The sequence below is a fragment of the Gouania willdenowi genome, chromosome 4 (assembly GCF_900634775.1).
Source record: "Gouania willdenowi chromosome 4, fGouWil2.1, whole genome shotgun sequence".
Lineage (NCBI taxonomy): Eukaryota > Metazoa > Chordata > Actinopteri > Blenniiformes > Gobiesocidae > Gouania > Gouania willdenowi.
This window is the reverse complement of record NC_041047.1, coordinates 37871131-37890453: the sequence shown is the minus strand read 5'-3', so window position 1 is coordinate 37890453 and position 19323 is coordinate 37871131. Positions and strand designations below refer to the sequence as shown.

Below are 19323 nucleotides of genomic sequence, written 5' to 3'. Positions count from 1 at the left end.
GTGAAGCAATAAAGCTGCCGGTTTTATTTAAGGTTTCTGGGTGTTGGTGGAGACTGGCACCGGCTCAAACTGGTTTCTGTATTGGGACGGTGATAAGAATAGAGTTATAATTACTAAATCACTGGGAAGTGTGATAATCTTCATTCTAAAGTGAAAGTTTCTTTTCTACATTCATGCACCACTAAACTTTTATAATAAAGTTGTACATCGATGCAAAGAAAGTTGATGTGCGGAGGCAGGGACGTAGCACCACATTTTGGGCCCTGGCTACAAACTATGTTTGGCCCCTAATGTAAATTATGTACACTTGTTTTTTTTCACCTGGAAACTATACTATTACTTATACTATACTGTATTCTTGCATTATTATATAAGCTTTCTTTTTTCTTCGCAATAACCTATTGACTCCATATCCATTTCTTACTATATTTTAGTGGCTTATTGAATATTGTGTTAGTGACATGTTTTTAGTTTTTTTTTTAGGGGAGGGGAGCTTGGAAAAGTTGCTAATAGATGCTGTATTTTTACTGTGTGGCTAGTAAAAGTATATCATTCATATTGCTATATTTATTTGGTAAATAAAAGGTAAACATAGAATGATTAGAATCATGGGGCACTCTGGACACCTGCTTTATAAGGATTAGTACAATACCAGTCGGAAGTATGTATTCATATAGCGGGGGCTTGAGTAGAGTTGTCAATTATGGTCAAATGAGTAAAGGGCTGCCAAGTTTCAGAAAATGATAAGAGTGAGACTTGAGACCTGACGCGTTCGGGTAAAAAAAAGTGTCTTTTTTAACATGGCTTTGGCCTGTTTTACCATTGATTTCTACCTTAAGGCTGATGTCATTACCTCCATGCCAGCAGCTCTCCCTGCACTGTGTCCTCTTAATGCTAGTTTTAATTAACCAGAAATTAGAAATGAAAAATAACAAGAATTTTGACGAAATACATTTATTTGTCAATATTTCATTTCAACCAACTCTCCATCATTTATCTGGGGACATGTCTCATGTTGTAGGTGTTTGTCACAGATGTTGATGCCTTGACAGAGGCAGGGGGCTCCCACTTAAAACACTGTGGGCCAAGGCAGTGCTACCTTTATCTCAGCTCTCCTTGTCTGTAACAGAAAGGAGGTCATTAAAAAGATCATCATGTAAAAAACATTAAAACATCAAGTGATTTTTGATTGAATCAATGTCTTAGCAGCAGACTCAATGTCCATAGAAATACACTATTACATACAAAAATAATCATAAGAACAGTTCAAATGAACATTACATTAGACAAGGCAATTGTTTTATTTACTATGTATTTATGCTGATATAACCTACAAGTGCAATTCAGCTGCTAGCAGTGTTCATAACACTGGTAGTAGCTGAATAAGAGTTTTAGTTCATTTAAGTTAATGTCTAGTACAGACACACACACGTAGGGGTGGGCGATATGGGGGGAAAAAATCATATCACGATTTATTCTTTGTAAAATCACAATCACAAATACAATTTTTGTCATTCAAATCATTTAGACTATTTTTAAAGTTATTTACCAATGTAACAAACCAATTCACTTACTTAAAATCATCATCCTAAATGGAAAAAAGGAATAAAAGATCATTTAAGACAAGGTAATTTTCAAATATTTTTTTAAATTGTATATAAGCAATTAATCAAACTGGTTCCAAGTACAATTAACATCAAACAAAAGGGCTGACATGTTCTTATAGTCACACACAGTCTTTTTACTTTGTTTAACTAAAGTAGTGTAGCATTAGCACTAGCATCACTTGCTACATAACAAGGCATCACATCAGTCTAGTGATTTCTATTTGTTATTGAGGTAACACACTCATATTAATAAAATCTTACTTTAAGCAGTGTTTGAACGCCTCATTTCACACAGTTTAGACAATCATATCCTTTACAAGATAAAACGTTACTGCTGTGGTTACATTAGGCCTGGGTGATATGGACCAATATTCATATCTCTATATTTTTCCTCAAAATGGCAATAGGTGATATAAACCATTTATTTTTTATCAATAGTTTTACAAAAAAAACAATAATGGGTCAAAGTCAGTGGAGCCACAAAGACCCTTTTATTAACCACTAGCAGCACAATAATTACATTTTGTGTCACTTTTGACTTTTTCCTTCATGAAGGCTGAAATGTGATTAAATTATGTAGTGTTGCTTCTTTCAGGGCAGCTCTGAGTTGTTGAAAGTAGTTTTTAAAGTAAATCACATTTAGGACACTGTCTCTTTAAGAATGCCTCAGCAGCAGCTCTGCTACACAGAGCTAGTAAGAGAAGAAAACACATGCAGTGTTAGTTTTTTACACGAGTAAACTAACACTATAACACAAACACACACACACACACACACACAGCAATATAAACAGTGAATAAAATGAGTAGTTACATACCATTTCAGACAGTCTGTCCTCTAGATCTTTCTTTCTGAAAGCAAGTTGACGAGTCGGTGTGTTGTGTGAGGTGTCATTAGACACTGCTCGTCAAGACCCGCCTTACGTTGCTTCTGATTGGTTTATTATTGTGTGATGCCTGCCGTGGTTGGTTAGATTTAGGCACCAGGAGACATGGATTGGTCTGGGATTGGTTATCTCGGTCAGTCAATCAAAGTTACTCGAGCTACGGCAAGCCGTGAGGACCAAAGTTCATTATCACAAAAAAAATAAATAAGAGTATTGAATGGGGAAGTATCAGCGTGAGAAATGTCAAGTGTGGCATGTGGTGTGAGAATGCGTCACTCTGTACTCTGCATAAAGGGGTAAATGTGTGGGTGCAAAATAAAATAGCGTGTGTGATTTCCCAGGTTTAATTCTATGGGACATGCACATGCTACTTTGCTAGTATCTGAAAATAAAATGAAAATAAACGTTCCCAAATAAGTCCAAGATAATGGATGCACACACTCGGCATGTGTGCAAGCTTTTTAAAAAGTTTCAGGTCAAACAGACACTGCGTCAGGGAGGTATGTGCTCCACAGACAGACAGACGGTTCTTGCTTTAATAGATGGATGTGTGTGTCTGCAGCAGCACTCACCTGATACGTGTTGTCAAAGCTGTCATACATGAACCGAGTAATCAGAGACGTCTTTCCAACTGCAAGAAGACAAAGACAAAGTGTAGAAATTAAACGTCAGCTTCTCCATCTGAGTGTATACACACTCCCATTAAAAGCCCACAGTGGGACTACTGGTGCTTGTGGTGTCTGTCATGCATGTCACTGCTGTCCAGGGAGCTCATTAGAGAGTATGAGGGTGACAAAGAGGTCAGTCGGGGCATCAAGGCACCATGTAATTGTGACTCTGCTACTGTTGCTATTGGTATCAGGGATAAAACACATGTGGGACACAGTAAAGAAGCAGAGTTCTGGGAAAATGTAACGGTTCAATGAGTTTTAAAAGCAACAAATGAATATCATTGTGACAGCAATTACACTCGTCAAGATGAGAATCTAATTCCATAAACTGCCTTTAAAAAGCAAAGATTTGAGTCCTTGAGCTATTGTAGCCTTTTTTGATGTGTAAATGCTATTACCAAGATTCTAGTGTTGATGTATTCAATTTCATTTGTGTTTGTAAGGAAACTGTTTACACTTTAAGTTGGGAATTGTTTTCAATAAAACTGAAACTTTTTGTTTCAAACTTCTGTTTGCATTGCAGTTTTTAAGGTTTTGTTTTGAGTAATATTTAAAGGTTTGCTAAAGATAAATAAACCCATAGTTTCCCTACATACAGTATGTCTACTTACAAACTTCTCTCTGAAAAAGAAAGGATGTGTTTTTTATGTATTTCCAGCTACTGTGCATCTTAATCTATTAAAGTATGATACTTTAATAATATTTTCCTAATTTCATACCTTGTGCCAGGCAGCCTACATTTTTAGTAATAACCCACCTACTGGTACCTATCAACACAGTGCATTGTAATGTTGTCATTTTGTTTGCACACTACACTTGGTTGTTTGCTCCTGTAGACCGAATAGTACATTTCCCCCGTACTGCTGCACAGGCTGTAATGTTAATAAGTTTATCATTGTAGCAGTAGTTAGAGCTACTATCTTTACCAGGGAGAAAATATTTATTCCTGGTTTATGTTTTCCAGTGTTTTATTGGGGTATATTTACCGGTAATTAGTTCCTACTGCTTGTACTATGAAATCATAGTACAAAGTAATTCTAACCAGCTGATAATGTGGGTCACAAGTAATTACACTACAAAAGACAAAACTAACTTATTTTTAATGTTTGAAAGATTATTTTTGACATTGTTAACATTCATTATTTATCTATTTATTATAATTATTAATATTATTATTTAAAGGTTACCTCATTCAGATGTACATACAGTATACTGTATGTTCATAACAGGAACTATGGACAATAATAAAACAATGTTTATAAACTTGTAAACAAGCAGTAGGAACTACTCGGCGGTAAATAAAGCCCAGTAAAACTCATGGGTCACTTGTGTGACGTATTCAACCTACTCAATGAACTCAATCTGTCACTTCAGGGGAAAATTACAACTCTCTTCAAGTTGGCAGATAAAGTAACCTTATTTAAAGTTAAACTGGATTTGTGGGGACGATGTATTTGACTAATGTTTCAAACATTAGCGGGGGTTTTGGTAGAGACTGAGCTTCAGCTGTCATTCTCCCAGCTGGAGCACGTTCACCTGTCTTTGCTTTTAAAAGAGTTCAAGCGCTTACTTCCCAACCACTAAAGACCCACGTACTGCCAAGGATTGGATCCGCGACCCATTTTCCAACAAACCAGGGGAATCTAGCATCTCAATGCAAGAAGATCAACTGCTAGAGATTGCAAATGACAGAGGCCTTAAAAGTATGTTTGAGACTCCAACTCTGCTGGTGTTTTGGAGTAAAGTCATGGAAAAATACCCTGAGATCGCCACAACAGCTCTGAAATCCCCGTTGCCGTTTCCGACATCCTATCTGTGTGAAGCAGGGTTTTCCGCAGTGACAGCAACCAAAACAAAAATACAGAGAAGACTTCATGAACAGAAGCATCACACGTTGAGTGTCATTGTCTCCCACTACCCCGAGATGGGACCATCTCGTTGCAGAGAAACAAGCTCAGGGCTCCCACTGATTTAGCGTTATGGTGAGTTGTATGTTTCATGCAATTTATATTTGTTTATTATTTATATCTTATGTTGAAGGCTTGTTTAACCTTGTTAATAAAGTTGTATACACAGTGGATTCAACTTTATTATTATATTTAGAAAATTAAATAAAAAAAAGCCACATTTTAAAGGCCGGTTCATGAAAATATTGTCTGATATTAAACTGGTTTGTGGGGCAAAAAGGGTTGGGGACGCTGCATTAGATCTACTATCTACCTCAAACTCTGATGCAAAAAATTAAAGTAGTCGAGATCAAGCCCATCAGACAATGACCAAACTACATGGAGCTGATTATCCCTTTTAGTTATAGGGACAGCATTGGCAAATCATTCATCAGTCATTCATTATTTACATGGAAAAATCCTAACACTGTTGGTGAACCTAATCTGTCTTCTACCAGTTAATGAAATGGGTGCGTACTAGTTTATAAATAGAGTTTTAATCAGGGAGAATAACTACATGCGTCTGTACCTTCATCTACCTGGCATGATCTGATGTACAACTGCTGATCATGCTAATGATTACATGCTAATAACGCTCATTTAGCTCCATAGCTGTCCTGCTTTAGGTGGATACCAGCGAAATGAACAAGTCCTGATAAATCAGATCAGCGGTAAAAACATCACAAATCATTCAGATCAGTTCATCAGTCTCTACAACACAATAAAAAAGTCACGTCTCGCTCCCCTATAATTCAATTCTATAAATTATTTACATAGCGCTAATTACAACAAGTCATCCCAATGCGCTATCAAAATATAAAATTTGTAATAAAAAGGAAAAAGGAAAAAACCCAACAAATCCACATGATCAAACATTTAGCGAGAGTGGGAAGAAAAATCTAACAGTTTTTCTTTTAACAGGAAGAAATCTCCATTAGAACCAGGTTCAGAGGTGGCAGCCATCTGCCTCGACTGGATGGGAATAGTGGACAGAAGGAAGAACGGAACAGGAGAAAGAACTAGAACATCAGAGTGTTCCAGACTAGTTGAGCATTGAAAAAACACCTGGTTCTAAACTATGTGTGAGTGGAATGAGAATGAGTATGGGGTAGACATCAGTGTAAATGGTGTGTAAGCAGTGTGATGGGTCTACAATGAGGTTCAGAAGTGGGGGGTTGGCTACAACCCTTTGCAGCCCATTAGAGCTACTGTATGTGTAGATGGTGGATTGTGTTTGAATATAGTGTTGGTGTTCTACTATATAATCTTAGTTTTCAGTTCCTATTTTTTTAGGTTTAGGGCTTTGTGCCTAGTGGTTAGGTTAACGCTATAATACGGTATACGCTTTAGCATATAAGTAGGTTTTGGGTTTACTTTTAAAGGTGGAGAGAGTAGCAGCCTCTCGTACTGAGACTGGGAACTGGTTCCAAAGGTGAGGAGCCTGGTAGCTGAATGCTCTGCCTCCTGTTCTACTTCTAGGCATTTGATACAAAATAAGCTATGTGCTTTATGGGATATTGTAATTTTCTATATCGCCAAAATAGAAAATCCGATGCATCTTGAATCTCGATATATCGCCCAGCTCTAATTCCTAAATTATAAAACAGCCTAAATGAAATTATTAATGGCTATATGAAGCACATTTAATATACTTAGTTCATGTAAGTCAACACATTGCAAGTTTACTGTTAATTTCACTTGTGTTTTCTTTAAAATAGGAATTTACATTTTATTTTTATTACATATTTTATTTTAATTTTTCAGGCTCACTCATGTGGTTCTCTGGTATTCACTAATGACTTATTAAACACATTTATTACAGACTTTATATCCTTTAGCACTTTTTGAAAGCAGTGTATATTTGTGGGGCTTATGTTGTTCCTTCCCCCATGAGAGACGTTAAAATCTCAGTTATTAATCTTACAGAACGTGTAACTGTGTCCCATCCTGCTGCTCTTTAGGAAGGTAAACTCTCTGTCACATTTCACAACATATTTACACCAGTTCTTTGTTTTTTCACCACAACGTCTTGTTACATTTGTCCATCTCTCTTCAGTTGTTTCCGGGTTTGTCAGCGCTGTTGGCTCTAATCCCACAAGAACTCAGGCCCACTCAGGGCACTTCACGTGGCAGTTCTTGTGAGGCTAGTGACAACGTTCAATTAAAAGAGGCAGAATAATGTTTTTATGTATCTTTTAATTATTACTACATTAATATACAGGATATGTATGGGATAATACAAATACGGGACAGTGGTGGGAAATAGAGGTAAAATATGGGAGTTTGGGAGTTGACAGGTATGAGTTGACCTGCGGTAATTTTTTCAAGAATTTTGGAAACAAAAGGGAGATTGGATATTGGTCTATAATTGGACAAGTCACTTGGATCAAGGATTGTTTTTTAAGGAGAGGTTTGATTACAGCGGTTTTAAAGGCCTGTGGTACATAAACTGTTACTAGAGATGTGTTTATCCAGTTCATCATATTAGTGTTGATTAGTGGAAAAATATGTTTAAATAGTGGAGGTGGGATTGGATCTAAAAGACAGGTTGTTGGTTACTTTAGAAGCACTAACTATTGAGGTCAGTTCAGATAGAACAATTGGAGTGAAACTATGTAAATAAAAGCTGGGGTTGTTTCAGGAGCTGCTTTGTTTAATAAATTATTGAGCACTGCTGCAGGGGGGACATTAGCTTTGTTTCTAATTGTTGGAATTTTATCAGTAAAGAAGTTGATGAAGTGCATGACTGTCCAGGTCTCTTTTTGAAACAAAACCAACGTAATACAGTGAGTTTTGCAATACTTTTCAAAGAGAATGAGCATCATAATAAAGACCCTGAAGAAGATTAAACATGAATAAACCTGCCACACAGAAATTGAAGACATTTAAAGTCCTTGTGTTTAATAACCTGCTTCGATATGAATGTTTTTTTTTTTTTAGAGAGAGAGAGAGAGAGAACTGTGTAAAACCATGATTTTCAGGTAAAGGTTCAGTGAAGGCAGGATCAGTTAACAGCAAATATAGTTTTTTAGTTGCTGAATTGTGATGGACACATTAAGCTAAGCACTACAACCCCCATAAAGCATTGCCCCAAAAATGTACAGGTCATTATATAGGGGATTAATTGGTGGTAATAGTTTTTTACACTTGATACTGACTCCCTCACATTTGTGAGTGTGATACACATTACCTCTCGCACTGAAGGTTTTTTATTATCAAATGTGATGAAAAGAATGCTAAATGCTAAACTGTACCTTGATACTAGTTTTAACTGTATATTTTGAGATGTTTTTCTTGCTTTGAGGGCCAGCATGTGATAAAAAAATAAAACATATTTAGTTATTTTCATGCTTCTACTGAATTACTCAACTGAGTAATTCACTTACTATTTGTCACTGTCACTGCAGGCTTTCTGCATTTAGTACATTAGGAAGCAGAGTTCTGATCTAACCTTCTGAACATCCTGCTGAGTCGTCATTTTCCTAAAACACATTGTGAAATAAAACAGAACTTTGGGTCACTCTCAGGGCATTTCATTTATTTATCAGGTTTTAGTAGAACATGGGTCTTGTAGGAATTTCAATAAACCCACTGATCACATGAATCAAAAACAGATAAACCATTGTTGCAGCCCATGTTTATTCATTTCTCTCTCTGTGTAAACACATTTAAGGCAGAGCTCGACATTAACGCTTGTCTGCTGACCAGTGGTGGACATTAAAGAAGTAAATCTACTTAAAGTGTAACTAAACCCCCAGGTTTTTGCCTTGATTTTAAAGGGTCCATGTTACGCTAAATCAACTTTTCTGTGCATTAAACATGATAAAGTGCTATATGGGCTTCATACACATGCCCAAAGGGTTTTTTTTCATTGATTCCCTCAATCGTTAGTTAGAGGGTGATTTGTTCCTTTCTTACTGCATTGCGAGACCAAACACCTCGCTCCAATTTGATGACGTGTTCTCACTTCGATGACAAATTTAACGTGCCACTCAGCTGAAGAAGCCACGCCTCCAGGAAGCCCTCTGCCGTGATTGACATGTAAACAGACACGCCCACGAAGGTGAGCATTTCAGCATCGTTCACGCAGTGCTATGTATGTATTTTCTACAATCTATGTATGTACCGGTGAACGCCCCGCCCCCATGCTCTGTCTCGTGTTTATAAAGCAGCATGAGCTCGGCTACGGAATGAGTGGGAGGAGGACGGGCCGTCCTCTGGCCCTAGGTCACCGTGCGGGGAGGATGATGTCAGTGTCCCATCTATAGACACGCCCATTGATTAATATGCATTAGTAGGACACAAAGCAGCCTTTATGCAGAGTAGAGTTGGTCAGAAAGTGACTTTTCAGAGGCTAAAACTCTGGAAAACAGACGAGTTTGGGAAAATAAACCTCAAATACTATGTTTTTGGGGTTCTTAGAACAAATGGAGATGGGTGAAAAATAGCATGATATGAGATCTTTAAGCGTTGCTCCTGGAGCAGATAGGACACGCCCAGTCACACCGGCCCATCCCCACAGCGCTGCACAGTGAGTTCACATTATTTATTTTTTTAATTATCATTCTTTTTTTTTAAACAACACAATCTTAAACAACTGTATTTCAATACTTTCACTTTGTAAAATATAAATCTAGTTCAACTAAAATGCAGTGAAAAAAAAATATCTGAGCTCAACCAATCAAAAACTAGTTATAGAAAAAATGTCTTTGGGGTTGCCAAAAATTCTTGATATTGAAATGTGGTCACAATCCAAAAAAGGTTGTGAAACACTGCACTAAATACTGCACTTATTTACAAAATGAGATTATTTAAAATGTGTGTTATCACTCGTTCATTCCATCATTATGATCTATAGCTTTTTTTTAAATATATATATATACTTTGCACATGCTGTCAAAGGTCATCACTACAAGAAGTGTAATCTTTTATAGACAGCAATGCATGTTTTGTTATTGCAATTAAATAAATGAATTTATTTTTATTGCATAATTGTGACATCACTAGCCCCCCCCAAGGAAGGGTAAAAAATACTTCATTAAAGGGAAGATGTAAAAAGAGAGGGTGTTACACGTAGGTGGGGGAAAGAGAACAGGGAAGAGGGAGTCAGGGTAGGAAAATGGAAGGCGTGGGGAAGAGTTAACTGTTTTAAGGTGAGTGTGAAATGTGATGTTATAGTTGTGCATATTGTGCTTATTGTGTTGTGTAATCATTCAGCCAGTCTGGTGACAAGTGTGGAGAAATTGAAGTGGGAGACAGTACCCAGTTAAAGTATAATGGTGGTGGCCGCGATCACAGGGAAGAAGTGAGTGGTTATACCTAAAACTGGTATTTATTTGTTTTTAAGTAGTTTTCTAAGCAAAATGTTTTAGTCAGACAAAGCCAGAAAAGTTTGATAACCACTGATCCAGATAACTTCCAATCAGTGACGTGTTGTCACGGTTGACAAGGTAGGCAGTGCCTACCCAAGGGTGAATTGATATTTTGATTATTTGTTATAATTATAATATAATTATAAATTATTTATTTTTCCGTTTCCAATAGCCTACAGTACCTATAAGTTTGAAAGTGTCCGCATTTTGTGCATTTCATAGCCCAAATTACTAAACAGCGCTATTTCCTGGAACAGTTGCACAGTCTCACTCCGCTGTAAGGCAGAGGGAGGTCACGCCCCCTCCCAAAGGCACGTTGCTCCTCTTCTTCCGTTCCCATAGCGTGTTTGCGCATGCGCAGTCAGGTCCCCAAGATGACAACCATTTAGGTGCCTTTGGACGTAACCGCGCTATGCTAAATGCTATACGTAAGTTCACAGTACATTAGTGAATTGATATCACGTGACCGCTGCTGCTACGTTCTCTAGCTAGTGGGCGGGATAACACTACAGTCAGGATGACAGCGCTAGAGATGATAGAGAAACTTTGTTTTGAGGAAAAACAACAGCTTTTAAAATATGGAGACCAACACCTGAGTTACCAGAGCTTCAGCAAAGGTAAGGTCAGAACATGTTTCATACTTTTCACAGTGAATGGTACAAGGATTGGCTTTGTGGATGCTCCTCACTGAGGCTGTTCTGAGTTGTTGTTGTTGTTGTCATTTTCTCCGTGTTTCTGTGTTTCCAACACAAACAACAGATGTGCTGTCGTGTCATGAGATATATCTTGTTGGGAGAGTATGGAGGCTATATTAAATAATTGTTTATGTTTCTTTAATGGTGTTTATGATGTTATTTTGTTAGATGGCTAAATGCTTGTTCATGTGGATCTTGTTGGGTTTTTTCTTTCTTATTATGAATCTTATATTTTGATAAGCGCATTGAGATGACTTTGTTGGAAATTGCTTTATACAAATAAAATTGATTTGAATTGAATTAACACTTGCCAGCAGAAACATATGAAACTGTCATTGGTGGTCTCGATTTGCAACGTGCCTACCCAACCCTAGTGGTCACGGCACGTCACTGCTGCCAATAGTTGGTAAAGAGGATATTTAGGCCTTGACGGAGGTTTGTGCTCTAGTTACTTATTGTAATGAACACATCTGTGTAAAAACATCCTGGTACATAAACTCTGCAGACTCCATTGATGATATACAGTAGTAACAAACAGATGAATCTATAACCATTATGCAGACACCATAAGTCAGTAACTATTGACACACACAGGCAGGCTATCCTCTGTCGAACGCTTCCAATTAGAGACTTGTTTTTTAATGAAGACTCTTCTGACTGTGGAGCTTCAAAGCTAAAAACCCAAAGGCCAATTATTAGGACCAGCTGAGCACCTGCTGAGCTCCAACCCACGCATTCACCACCACCACGACTCCACCAACAGCTCATCAAGGCTCAAAGCTCAAAGCACAGTTTAATGATGCGGTAAAGGTCCTGCACAGCTGGACTCACATTAGGCTTCATCTCAACTGTACAACTACAGAAAGGAGTGTGTCAATTAGTGGCAAAGAGATGGATAAGTGCACAAAAGACATGTTAAAAAGGCAGCTTTTTCACACAAGCACTTTAGATTGAAGTCCAGAATGTATTTAATCTCACTGCACTCAGAGTTAATCAGTCAATTGTATCTCTTCATCTGCTGTATGTAGTTGTACTAGTGATTTATGTCGGCCCTCCAGTCCTATACTTAGGCTGTTTGCATACATTTAGCTGTAAGCGCCTCCATTACATGTTAATATTGCTAGCATTAGGTTACAGTGTGCTGGTTTGAAACTATAACATGTCTTACAGAATAACCTTTGTTATCATGGTAACTTTATACACTAAACATCTTGTTTGCAGTCAAGAGGTGAGAACATCACATTTTACACTGTTATCACCATCGTTAAGGAAGGCCTGAAAACTAGGGCTGGGAATTTAACGCGCTAATTACGATGAATTATTTATTTAAAAAAATAATGCACTAAAAAAAGTAATACAGTTAATCGCTTTAAAAAAAAATCAAATCCTTTCTTATTGGACGAGTTCCCAGTGTCACGGTCTGAGTTTACCTCGTCCTGAGATCGATTATGAGCATGCGCACTACCGGTGTCATGGTCTGAGTTCACATCGTACTGAGATTGTATATGCGCATGTATGCACAGGCGCGCACATGTGCACTAACGAAAAATGAATTTTTGCTGAAAAAAAATAATAAATTTTTCTTTATTTTTGTTTTCAAAGTGAACGCACACGTGTTTTCTTTGTTTATTGGATTATGTTAGGGTTAGGGTTATAATCTCAGTAAGGAAATAAACTCAGACCGTGACACCAGAAAAAAAGAAAATGTTTTATAATTTATTTTATGCAGTTTTTTTTATTATTACATGTATTCTGTTTGGATAAAAATAAAGCACGTTGGAATATACTTTTTAAGAATTTATTCTTCCTTTTACTAATTTCCCATGGCAAGCTCAGTATGGAAATCTGAGTGACAATCTTAGTCAACAATTTGAGTAAAGTAATAGTGTGTCATGCAGCAATGTCAATACGAATAGGAATAATTCTCCAAAAAAACATGATTATAATATACGTTGCAATTAAAAAAAAAAAACAGTTAACTTAATGTAACTTTATAATAATAAGCTGTTGTATTCATATAAATCTGATTATGACAATCATATATTATTTTTTTTTTATCATTGGTTGATGTTATATTGATGGTTTGACTGATGTAATGTTTTAAGCTTTTTTTAAATCAATACAACAATCTCTGTGCATGGATAATCCAGCACGGGTACACCTCAGTACGTAGCAGTCACGTACTGAGATTGTAATAGAATCTCAGTACGGCTGTAAACTCAGACCATAACACGGGTATACCCGTATTAATGATGCACAGCCCACAACACAAGAAACAGGAGAGCCAGAGGAGAAGTCGTTGCTGTGCTTTGTGGACTTAAATTTTAGCTTAAATAAAAACATTGGATGGAAAACTAAAGCACAGTTGTGTGAAAGAGCTCGTCTAGCTTCAGCTAGCACCTCAATGCTAAACATGTAGCAGCTAGCACGGACAATTAGCAAGGACACTCGGACAGTGCTATCTGCAACATGCTCTGAGCACACAGTGTCTCCAATCCACACTGGAGCCAAAATGAATAAATCCATGAGTGACAAATGAACAAAGTCAGTGATAAATGATTGTAGTGACAGTCGACCACTCTGTGGTAGAGGATGTGGGCGGGGCTAGAAGTGCTGCTACAGACAGCATTATCTGACCCAACTTATCAGCTTTTATGTAAAAAGACTATTTCAAACTAAATTCATCAGCTTCATCAGTTGCTCTGTTTATTTCATGATATCCACAGATATTCTAACTGTCTTTACACTGTTCAGTTTATATTTCTCTGGAATGTTCTGGACTAAGTGCTATTTTTTTATTTTAATTCAAAAACACATTTGTTTTAGAAAGTTTACAAAACTCAGAAAAGCATGAATATATCTTAGTTTAATTTAAGTTAGTGCTTTGTGAACAATGCAATCATAATATTCTTTATTCATATTAAACATTATATTAGCACTCAGTGATGGAAATAATAAACACTATTTAGTTGTTAAAGCTCATTTATTGTTTTCATTGATCCAATGATATACCAAAATAATCAATTTATTTAAGAAAAATGGTTCTTGAGTCAAATATTGTAATGAGATTAATTTAGATTAATCAAGATTATTTAGTTAATTACAGAGTCTCTAAACAATTACATTTTTAGAAAAAACATTTTTATTGAGTCTCACCACGACTGAAAACAGATGAAGTGATGATGAACTACTTTGCTGCTTTTGCTGTCATTTATATGTTACTAATAATTAATGACCCCAGAAGTTATATTGATAATCAGATCTGCTGTACTAACCTGTAGAAAACACTTATTCTGTTTATTAGGTTGACATTACAGCAGCCGTGCTCTCTGTCATCAAACCTCTACAGCTCACCCAGATTCTGACACCATGAAACATCTTCACAACCAATCAGAACTCGACCAGAGCTTTGTGCGTGAGCCCAGCTTTGACTCGCTATGTCGTGGGTAAAAATAAAAATGTTCCTGTCCTTCTTTGTACAACACCAGGATGAGAGCTCAGCCCATTGGAGAGAGCTACTGATTTAATATTTAGCACAGAATAAAAAAGAAGGGGGAAGTAAGTAGTTCTATATGAATATATTAACAGGATAGAACAGCACAATGTCCTGGAGAACATACAGAGTAACAGAACAGAACATACAGAGTAACAGAACAGAACACACAGAGTAATGGAACAGAACATACAGAGTAATGGAACAGAACATACAGAGTAACAGAACAGAACATACAGAGTAACAGAACAGAACATACAGAGTAATGGAACAGAACACACAGAGTATAACAGAACAGAACATACAGAGTAATGGAACAGAACATACAGAGTAACAGAACAGAACATACAGAGTAACAGAACAGAACACACAGAGTATAACAGAACAGAACACACAGAGTAATGGAACAGAACACACAGAGTATAACAGAACAGAACATACAGAGTAACAGAACAGAACATACAGAGTAACAGAACAGAACATACAGAGTAACAGAACAGAACATACAGAGTATAACAGAACAGAACATACAGAGTAACAGAACAGAACATACAGAGTAACAGAACAGAACACACAGAGTAACAGAACAGAACATACAGAGTAAGGGAACAGAACTAAGGCCTCTGAGCCTCTAAATTAAATATGACACAGAAATACCTCACATTAAACCTGAGCAATATTTTGAGAGTCAGCGGGTTTTGAGATTTATTTTTTTGCGATATAGAACATTACAAATTTAAGAGTCGCTGCTTTCTCTACTTCTCAGAAAAGCATGAAAAGCTCAGTTAGATGATCACTAAGTGCGTCCTAACCCATACCTTCACCTAAACAAGCCACATTACAGAACTCACTCACACATGCTGTCCGTTAGAGCAGTGGTTCTCAAACTTACCCCTTTTCTCTAATTTTTAAAACCAAGTACCAGCTTTTTCCGACGAGAACATGTTTCTCAAAATTCTGTGAAAAAATAACTATAGATCATTATGATGTAATGGAGTGATTACACACATTTTAAACAATCTAATTTTATAAATAAGTGGCATTTAACAGTATTTAGTGCCTCCTGAATAGATGTATTTCTATCATTTTTATCATTTATGGTCATCTCCCACCTGGTGTGCAGGGACCAAGACTGACGCTTATATTTTCACTTCATGTTCTAATCAAGATCATTTCTATCGTCATTTTGTGTGTTTTTGGTGTTGTTGGTATTATCTACATTATTCTCTCAGTGTGTGTGTTTTTGGTGTCATTTGGTTGTTTCTTATGTCGTTTTGTATGTTTCTCTGTTATTTTTGTGTATTTTGTCGTGATCTTGTGTATTTGTCTCTCATTTAGTGTCTTTGTTGTCATTTTGTGGGTTAATAATAATATTTTTCTCTCTTAGTGTGTGTATTTTTGGTGTCATTTTGTGTATTTTGTTCAGTGACGTGCAGTCAGGGTAGGCAAGGTAGGCAGTGCCTACCCAAGAGTGAATTGATATTTTGATTATTTGTTTTAATTATAATATAATTATAAATTATTTATTTTTCCATTTCCGACAGTACCTATAAGTTTGAAAGTGTCAGCATTTTGTGCGTTTCTTAGCCCAAATGACTAAACAGCACTATTTCCTGGTACGGCAGAGACGCTGCACAGTCTCACTCCGCTGTAAGGCAGGAGGAGGAGCCAGGAGGAAGCCACACCCACTCTCAAAAGCACATTGCTGAGCTACCAGACCTTCAGCAAAGGTAAGGTCAGAACATTGTTTGTATTTTCACAGTGAATGGTTGGATTTACTTTGTGGATACACCTCACTGAGGTTGTTCTGAGTTGTTGTTGTTGTCATTTTCTCCGTGTTTCTGTGTTTCCAACACAAACATTTTTGATTTTGTTCGATTAAAACTTGCCAGCAGAAACATATGAAATTATCATTGGTGTCAACATTGGTGGTCTCTATTTGCAATGCCCTGCCTACCCAACCCTAGTGCTCACACAAGTACCCCCTGTAGTGCCATTGCGTACCCCCATTTGAGAAACACTGCCTTAGAGGAGAAAAAGTCAAAAGTGGCACATATTGTGCAGCTGATGTGCCTGTGTAGCATTTTGCATTAGCAAATTTAACCCAGAATTGTCTTTCTGTTCAGACTTTGAGTTAAAAAATACATATTGAGATTTTTATGGTATATCGCCATTTCGAGAAAAAAATATCGAGAAATGAATTTTGGCCCATATGGCCCAGCCCTACCTCACATGCATGAAGATGTTTTGTGACAACATCACACATTTACTATTTTCCCTGTAAAACAAGTGGCTGAGTGTAGAAGACATGCCAAACATGTAATCTCACATTATTTCAGTTGAAATTTCACCCATACAATATTACTGCAACTAACACGTAACAATAAAAAATAACTGACTGTAGACACTGCGCCACCTACTGTACGTGTGAGCATTAGATATTTTTTCACAAAATGTAAAAAAAATCATAAAAAATCACAGGAAGGTCCGAGGAGGTTGAAGCCTGTTTCTACGTAATCAGCTTTCTATGGCCGACATTGCATACACTGCAACCTATGGTCTAGAAAGAAATCCACCACTCTAACAAACATGTTTAACATATCACTGCTTTATGGAGGACACACACCATTTTACATGCTTATGGTCCTGGTTGTGCCCTTACAAACAAAGTTCAGACAGTCAAGATTGGACCAACAGTTGAATTTGTATAAATATTTTACTGAATAATTTTCTTTGGTCACAGGGGGAGAAAAGTCTGCCTGATCATTGACAAACGTATCCACCACGACTCAGGGAAGTAGGCAGAACACAACTTCATCAATAGAGGAATTAGTACACATTCACTCTTATGGTTTATAGTTATCACAGTAAACTTTAGGGGTCATAGGCAACAAGCAGCCTGGGGGCAACATGTGGCCCTCAGACTACTTTAGTGCGGCCCCCAAAACAACTGAAAACACGAGATGTGTCCAAAAACCCACAAAATGAGATAAAAACTCATAAATTCACATACAAGTAAACAAAATACACAAAATGACTCCAAAAACACACATAAAAAATCTCAAAATAAATTAATCAACAAAATACATAACATGACTGCACGAACACACACAAACAACACAGAAACACACAAAAAACAGCAGCAAAAACACGTCCGTCTTAAATAATTGGATTTTTGAGGAAGGCTTTAATGAGAATAATTAAATTAATGAGAAGTAATTGAATTGGAAAACTTGTAGAAAATAAATGATTTGTTATGTACAGATGTCCATTCGCCGAGGTCAAACATGTATATATAAAATATCAAAAATGATCAAAATATGATGTCAAGTTAAGCAAAACATGACTAGAAGTATATTGCCATTTGATGTCTTTAAAATAAATTGTAAAATTGAAAAATGAAAAGTGAAAGACTTGCCTTAGCTTTTAGTCATAACAACTTTAAAATGTGCAACAGAATCAAAGCAGCAATGTGTCAATGTTGTTTATTAATACCTGCACCAACTATACAAATAAAATAAACACAACTCTGACCTAAATATGAGGTTAATAACAATAGTGTGTCACATGTCTTATCACTACCTTTCAGAGATCTTTCTAAAACAAGTGTGCTCAATGAGCTGTTTTTGGCGTTACTATTGGCTGCTCGAATGAAGTCAGGCGCGTTCACAAATCCTCAGTAGTAAAAGTGTAATGACGGACGTCCAAGCAGAAGTCTCCATCGCGTCGTTAGACACAACAGTTACACAGCAAATGAAGAGGAAAAAGGCAGAGCGAGGTGTAGAAGCAACAGTTTAAAGGCACAAACACACTGAGGTGGAATGGATCGCTTTGTGTCCTCATGGATACCAGTGACTGTGGAGGGTCCGCCACACACACACACTGGTGTCAGAGGGGGAGTGATAAAAGACGGGATAAATCGCATGTAAACCTCAGAGAAGTTTATTCAAGGTGAATTAATTTTACAGTCTGGATGCGAAGTGATGGTTGTCAGTCAGCTCAGAGCGGCAGCCAGCTGGGATCAGTGCAGACGACTCTGTGAGCTCTATGGTGGGGACGAGCTCTAAAACACCAGAAAAATCTCCAATAACACAAGATAACGTCTCTACATTTGTCTCTAATGAGAAAAAGATGCAAAGAGCTTTCACAAAAAAACCCGTAAGGGAGTTTCGATTTCGGCTTCAAAACGGAGCGGAGAGAGGATTCTACAAACTGCAGCTTTAACTAGAGACTTTAATTGCTGATTGACTAGTTAACATGTCAGAGTTTTTGCAGCTCACTAGTGAACTAGTTCGAGTTTTTGACGTGATATCAAGGATTTGTGATAATTACTAACTCTGGTCTCAATAGGACTCTCCCATTCACTTCTATCCCCAAATCCTATGATTGCAAATATACATATTTCAACATTTCATCAGGTTTGCATTGGCTATTATGTGCGCGCACGTGCACCTGCTCTCACCTCATCACTGTGCACCCTTGTATCAGGATCTATTGCTGAACAAATGCTTGTTAGACTTCATTAGTAGCTTAGAATAGAATAGAATAGAATAGAATAGAATAGAATAGAATAGAATAGAATAGAATAGAATAGAATGCTTTTATTGTCATCATACATAATGTACAATGAAATTAAAGGACAACTCTGGTTGT

The 19323-nt window shown here is 37.0% G+C and overlaps 1 protein-coding gene across 2 annotated transcripts in view; it reads right to left on the bottom strand.

The window, feature by feature from the left end:
- Positions 1-19323, bottom strand: part of rab6ba (RAB6B, member RAS oncogene family a) — a 68004-nt gene that overhangs the window by 34823 nt on the left and 13858 nt on the right. For both annotated transcript variants that reach the window (XM_028444790.1, XM_028444791.1), the window contains exon 2: positions 3066-3124. In XM_028444790.1, the coding sequence (XP_028300591.1) occupies positions 3066-3124 (59 nt within the window). The remainder of the gene's footprint in view (positions 1-3065; positions 3125-19323) is intronic.